This window comes from Medicago sativa, chromosome 1 (genome assembly GCF_051527215.1).
Source record: "Medicago sativa cultivar Bolivia chromosome 1, Bolivia_mono, whole genome shotgun sequence".
NCBI lineage: Eukaryota > Viridiplantae > Streptophyta > Magnoliopsida > Fabales > Fabaceae > Medicago > Medicago sativa.
The window spans coordinates 6,595,724-6,603,758 of NC_140749.1; the positions used below are offsets into that span (position 1 = coordinate 6,595,724).

General features: G+C 31.7%; 1 protein-coding gene across 1 annotated transcript; it reads left to right on the plus strand.

The window, feature by feature from the left end:
• Positions 1 to 876: 876 nt before the first annotated feature.
• On the plus strand, positions 877 to 6,975 carry LOC146952115 (uncharacterized; the record flags this gene model as incomplete). The annotated part of the gene is made up of 3 exons (XM_085758451.1): positions 877 to 1,034; positions 1,403 to 1,989; positions 4,941 to 6,975. Coding segments are annotated over 3 exons (2,628 nt in total), but the record flags the coding sequence as incomplete, so codon positions are not given.
• Positions 6,976 to 8,035: the final 1,060 nt, after the last annotated feature.

Sequence of the window (8,035 nt, forward strand, 5' to 3'; positions counted from 1 at the left end):
AAAATAATGCAAAACAATGCATATTTTTTTGGCATAATTTGAAATCAAATTCAAATTTACAATAATTGCAATTAATGTCTATTTATAAAAGGAAAGTATGTGATGGTCTAATTATTGTTTTTGACAAATTTAACAATAAAGTATTTGTTTTTTTTAACTAAAATAAAAGTACAGACAAAGGTTTGCTTTAACGGAAGAGGAAAATCTTTAACAACATGAAAGACCAAAACAAACCCGTATAAAAAGCAAGACAAATGAAGTCATAGCCTAAGGCATCACAACTTAATTATCTCCCTTAACATGTGTGTGTGTATATACTCTTAAAAAAGACTATACTATTTTAATTAAATATTGAGAGTAAGTACCCTTTTCATTTTGTAAAAAAAAAAAAAAAAGTACCCTTTTCATCCAAAAATGAGTGATCAATTTGCAAAATGAAATCGTTTTAAAATGGTTCTTTTTTTAATGTTAATACAACATGAATTACGTTTTTTTAATTATACACTCTATTTAATTTTATCTGCATCGCTCTTCGTTAACATTCCACCATGTTTTGACTTCTTCAAACACTCCCATGACCTTTAAACATTTGTCCCATGTCAAAAAAGTACATGTCTTAGAAAAATAATAAACTTATTTTCCCTAAAAAAAATTCCTAAACTTATTTTATTGATTTTTCCTTATCTATCAAATGACAATGCCGCTCCCGCCAGTGGCGGAGGTACCACAGGGGCCAAGGGAGGCCGTGGTCCCCCCACTTTTTGCAAAAAAATTTTCCTACTTGTAATATACTATGGTTTTCTATGTTATTTCACCAAAGTCAACAATGTGGTCCCCCTCAATATTATATGTCAAGTGGGCCTAGCCTTTTAACTTGTACTGAAAAAGCCTTTTAACTATGTAATTTCTAAGGACAACAAAGACAAAGTTAAACCTAGTTTTCTCTTTCTTCCAATCTTCCCAATCGTAGTTATCAAGCTGCCTCTTGGACCACCCCTTTTGTCTTCTTCCTCATCAGATTTTGTCTTCTTAAGGTAAGTGTTTAATGCTTTTATTATATTTTGAATTGTTGGTAGAGTAGTAATCTATAGTAGGTATTATCGATTTGTAATATGCTACAATTGGAAGATTTGAATTTTTCTTTACTGTGCTATGGATTGGTCCCTTATTTAGTTATGTTATTGATTGGAAGATTGAATTTTGATGTTCTCCTTTATTTAGTTGTGCTATGCTGCTACGCCATTATCCCTTTTTTAGTCCTTTAAACCATTGTCAATTTGTTGATTGATTTCACAATTGATTTTTCTTTTTGCATTTATCTGTACTATTTTTTAATTAGAAATTCTATGTGCAGTTTTTTACTTTCTTTAAATTTCATTGAATAATTGTTTATGTTTTTTAGGTTGAAATATGGTAAAAAAAACAAAACAATTCTCTCATTTTTTAAGAAGCAAAAGAGAGATGATGAAGAAATAGAACCATCAAATTCACTTGTTAATGATGAAAGTGTTGATAAAGTTGAACAACCAAAAGAGTCATCAAGTGAACAACTTGCCCAACCACCTCTTTTCAAAGTTCCAAGGATTGAACAAGAAAAAATCAGTATTGATACTTTGATCCGTGATCCTGGAAAACGTCCACTAATATGGGATTATTGTGTGAATCAACAAGATGAAATTCGTAGGGCGTATATGATGTTCGGACCATATCAATTTTTGATGGATGTGTACCCACTTTCTGGTAAGGAATATCATCCTCGTCGATTTCAAGCTCATTGGTGCAAAGCTTTTCCTTGGTTAGAGTACTCACCTGAAGAAGATGCTGCCTTTTGCTTTCCTTGTTATTTGTTTTCTAAAAAGTTAAGTCCTTTTACTTCAAAGGGATTTAGCAATTGGAAAAAAGTAAGCAATGGAAAAGATTGTGCATTTTTATCTCATATTGGGAAAAGTCCTAATTCCTCACACAATGTTGCTCTTAGATGCTATGAATGTGACACCCTAAATCCCAAAAATAATTATAACTATTATTTAATTAAAATATAGTTTGATTCGCAGCGGAAAGTGCAAACAAAAAAAACTTTTCTCATAATATAAGAATTCTTCCACAAAATTTAGGATATCACATTGACTCATGACAAACATAATTCAGATTTCACTTCATTGAAATTTATAATAAAATTAACATCAAATCTTTTGCTTTCAAAAACATTTTCTTTTACATCACAGACAATGGTTTTCTCGTACAAAACTAAACAAGTAAACATATCCCTCTTCCCGTGTCACTATCAGAGCGGTGCTTTTCCCCAAAAAACCGACGACACAAGACAAGTCCTCACGAAGGCATGTACTTGACTCCAAGACTCATAACCTATATAACTACGGTTTCGCAACCGCAGGGCCAAGCCATCAAACACAAACAACGAAGGGGTGAGTTCCGAGAACATGTAATAGTATAAAAAAAGAATGAGAAGAACACGTAAGCAATTAAGTCAAAGTCAAAAACAATTAGGCATATAATTCAACAATTATATCTAACATCTTAAACTTCATTAAATAGCATCGTTAATCTTCCTACATTAGTCATAAACTTCATCATACATCATCAAAAATACGATCATAAACATCACCATATATCTTCATAAATATAATCATAAAGCATCATCTTATAGCATCATAAGTACAAACATAAACGTCATCATATATCATCATAATTATATTCACAAAAGCATCATCACATATCATCAATTAATAATCGCAAGCCGTATATCATCTTAATCGTAACATCATATATCATATTCACATATCATCAATAATAATCATAGACATCATATCATAAATCATATAGCATCATATCATAAATCATATAGCATCATATCATCAACTTATCATAATAATTATCATAAACATCATAATCATTCATAAAGCACTTCATTAATAGCTCATCAACATGACATATTAACAACTCGACAACTTGACAATGCAACTCTTAACAACTTAACAACTTAAATCATCGTGAAACTTCTTATATGCAAATGCATGTGGTACCATTCAACAACATATATGAGCGTAATTAGGCTCTTCAACAAGTGAGCATAAAGCTGCCGGGCTTAAAGCCCCCAACGTATTTTGAGCACAAAGGCTGCCGGGCCTAAAGCCCCCAACTTTAATGAGCACGAGGCTGCCGGGCCTAAAGCCCCCAACTTTAATGAGCACAAAGGCTGCCGGGCCTAAAGCCCCCAACTTTAATGAGCACAAAGGCTGCCGGGCCTAAAGCCCCCAACTTTAATGAGTATGCAATGGACTCAACTCCTACAACTTAGACATCTTGAACTTCTTAAACAACTTATATGATTCCAATAATTTGGACAACTTCTTACGACTTCACAACTTAGACCGACACTTACAACTTTATGACATTGATGGTCAACAGCATCAAACGATAAACATCAACATCTTTAAATAGCATCATCATCAAATACACATCATTAAATAGCACTTCAGTTATACATCATCAATTAACACATCCATTTCACATCATCAAATAATTCACAAATTACACTTAGTCAAATAATACATCAATTATACTTTTTAAATATCACATCTTTACATACCACATCTTTAAATCATATACATCTTCAAATATCACATAGTCAAATAATATATTTCATTTACACATCTTAAAATAATACATTTAGCACTATGGTATCCAAGACACATCTATAAGGAGAATAAATCTTATTTCATATTCAAAGATAGTAAGAATAATTTCAATTATTATCTCTATAAAATCACATAAAAAAAATAAACTATTATTTATACTAGGCATACGGCACCACTACAATTCCAACTTCTAATACATAACATCACATCTATATCAATCATTAAATAAGTCATCAATCTAAATAGTTGCAGCAAATCAAGCATAAGCACCCACAAATTTATCCATGACTTCAAATATCACGTATTCAGATAGTTTAAATCAAGCAACACCTTAATAATGTTTCTAATTCTTCTTTTAACCTCCCACATCTAAATTTGCACATTAATTAATTATTCTCTCAAAGGGCTACAACCGTCGCGGTGAGGCCCGAATGAACTTTGGGAAATACGGCTTTCCCGTTCATCCCAATTAATTTACACTCATGATCTCGAACTCTTCTCTCTCACCCCATACCTGGATTGAAGCTTTAACACAACTTAGTGGCAATGAATTCAACTGACTTAACAAGTTATCGTCTCCTTCTATCAGTCATTACGATCAAATACCGACAATTGGCCAATCTTTTGAACACCGTACCCAATTAATAAAATCCAATATGAGATCCGCAAAGGTATTTTGATTCAGCGACATTGAAGTAATATTCATACTATAAAAATACAAAGCCAAAAGCACATGAAGATAATGGTGGCAGGAAAGTATAGAGATTAAGAATTGCAGTGGGGATATCAAAGGTAGGTGCAACGATGGGAGAACAAATACTATCATCGCCGTTGTCGGTCTTGCATCAGGCTATTAGGGTTTTATTTTTATTTTTGAAGAAGGCTATTAGGTTACTAAACAATAGTACATAGCTATATACAATACTAGGACTTCAAGTTACAACCACGTATATCTCATCAATAAAACAAATTATTTATTTATATACCATATAGTTTAGGTCATTGATATTCTCACACACTAAAAGTAACCTCAGTTATACAGATAATAACAAAGCTTAAAATAATAACATCAAACTAACATATATTGTGTATTTTAAATTAAATACAAATAGATATAATATTAAGTATTAACTGTCAATAATTCAAGTAGATTACTAAGGCAACCACATTAAGGTGATTATTTGGGAAAAAAATACAAGTTATCACATCACAACAAACACACGTATTTATCACAATATAACAAAGATATCATAATAAGAAATTTGGGGTGTTACAATGAAGATTTCAAGAATCACTCTTGTCAGATTGAAACAATTCTATACAAGCAAACTAACCAACAAATATTGAGTAACCGGTTGCGGCTTAAAACATCAGTTGATGCTGTTAGATGGTTAACATTTCAAGCTTGTCCTTTTAGAGGGCATGATGAATCATTGGATTCTAGAAATCGAGGTAATTTCCTTCAAATGATAAAGATATTGGCTGATTATAATAAGGAAGTATATGATGTTGTGTTGGAAAATGCCCATCAGAATGCAAAATACACTTCACCAACTATCCAAAAAGAAATTTTGCATGTATTTGCTAAGATGGTACAAAAGAAAATTAGAGAAGAGATTGGCAATGCAAAGTTTTGTTTACTTGTTGATGAAGCTCGTGATGAATCGAAAAGAGAACAAATGGCCGTTGTTGTTAGATTTGTTGATAAGAATGGATGTGTCAAGGAACGTTTCTTGGATATCACTCATGTGGGAGATACCACATCATCCACACTTAAGGAAGGGATTTGTTCAATATTGTCTCGTCATAATCTTGCCATTCAAAATGTTCGAGGCCAAGGATATGATGGTGCTAGTAATATGCGCGGAGGGGTGAATGGTTTACAAGCTTTGATTCTCCAAGAATGTCCTTATGCATATTATGTACATTGTTTGGCTCATCAATTACAACTTGTTCTTGTTGCATCAGCTAAAGAAGTAGCCGAAGTTCATACTTTTTTTCAAACTCTGAGTAGGATTGTCAATGTTGTTTGTTCTTCTTGTAAACGCAATGATGAGTTGCAAGCTGCGTTTGAAAATGAAATTATCCATTTGGTTGAAAATGGTGAGATTGAAACTGGAAGAGGGGCTAATCAAGTTGGAACATTACAAAGATCTGGAGATACTAGATGGAGTTCCCATTTGAATTCAATATGCAGCCTTTTACGCATGTATAATGCCACTCTTTCTGTTCTTGCAGATTATGCGGTTAAAGGATCGAATGCTGCTCAAAGAGGTGATGCTAAATATGCTTTTAATGTAATGATGTCATTTGATTTTGCTTTTATTCTACATGTGATGAAAGAAATAATGGGAATCACTGATAGACTTTGTCAAGCTTTGCAACAAAAATCTCAAGACATTTTGAATGCTATGTGTTTAGTCTCTAGCACAAAAGCACTAATTCAAAATCTTAGGGACTCTGGTTGGGATTCTCTTCTAGAAAAAGTCAAAGCTTTTTGCAACATACGTCTCATTCCAATTCCTGATATGAGTGCTTCTTTTTATGATTTAATTCGGTCTCGTCATCAACAGGACTCTGTGACAATTGAACATCATTATCATGTTGACATATTTAATGCCATCATAGATTTTGAACTAAATGAGTTGAATTGTAGATTCAATGAGCAATCAACTGAGCTTCTTATGTTGAGCAGATCTTTAAATACCAATGATGCATTCAAGTCATTTAATGCTGGTGACGTTTGTAGTCTTGTTGAGAAATTTTACGATTCAGATTTTTCTATTCAAGAAATGACTCAATTGGAGTATGAGGTGCAACGCTATGAGTTTGAGGTGCTTAAAGATGTTAACTTTCATAATTTGTCAACTATTGGTGAATTATGTCAAAAATTAGTTGAAACAGGGAAATCAATTTCGTTTCCATTGATTGATAGATTGCTCCGACTTGTTTTGACTCTTCCCGTGTCAACAGCAACAACAGAACGTGCCTTTTCAGCTATGAAACTCATAAAAACAAGGTTACGCAACAAGATGGAAGATGATTTTCTCAAAGATTACATGGTTGTTTATATTGAAGATGAGGTTGCTGCAAAATTCACCTCAGATATGATAATTGATGATTTTGACTTCATGAAACCACGACGAGTACAACTTCAAATGTAATGGTTAGTTTATATATATTTATTTGACAATATTAACTTTGAATGTAGTTTTTTTTTTAATATGTAGTGCATTTAAAATTTTATTTTTGTCTTTACTAAAGTATACATTTTAATCTTGGTCCCCCTAATGTTTAAATCCTGGCTCCGCCTCTGGCTCCCGCTCTTATATTTTTATACGTTAACAGTTACATTAGCCGTCAACAAAATATGAATTTACCCATTTAAGTTGACACTAATCAAAATTATTATGTCTTACGCTAACATAAATAAATGATTTTTATTGGTGTCAACCCGTAGTTAACATATATGAATGATTTTTATTGGTGTCAACTCATATAGGTTAATTCACATTTTATTGATGGGTAAATAAGAAATTTCTTATATTTTACTCTTCATTTTCAATGTATTCCATTTTTTTAACGAAAAATGTGTTCCTTTTCTCTCTTTATTCAAAAAAGTAAATGTGAGAAAGAAAGATATATAAAAAGAAAATAGAAATAGAATTTTTTTGTATAGCGAAATTTCATTCATAATTTAATTGATTAAGAGGCAATGACTTAATGTAATGATCTAATTGATTCACAGGTATTGACACAACTTAAAAAGCTATGTCTCAATTAAAACCCTCTTGATTTTTGTGTGAAACAACAATTTTTTATTAAAATAAACAGAATATTAGTGATACCGTTAGAAATATCAATTCACATTCTGATAGAAAAGATCTAAATTACAATAGCATAGGCGTTAATCCATAGTCCCTTATACATAACCAACATTTGTATTATGACATATGATACATTTTTTCTTCACCAACTGTGTCATATTCATAAGCTTTGCACCTTAACTTTACATTGATGGTAAAATAAGGAAAGACATTGCAAAGACATCAAATGTAGATATTCCATCCAAAAAAGTCTCCAAATCAGGGTTGCATAAAAAAAATGCAATTGATTTTCCATATACAATTGCAGCTAGAATATTGAAAAAACAATACATGTGTCAATTAATTCAATGACTACAACGCAAGTTCCTATATGTGCAACAAAGCCAAAATATAATATAGAAAAATAAAAAAATAAATACATGTGACAAACCCTATGGAAACACAAATTAAATAATAGCTTTTAAGTAAATTGGTAAGTAATCCTTATATTTACTTTTGCTTTGATTTCATACATATTGTAATTTTAAAGATTTTCGATCAGGTTCAACG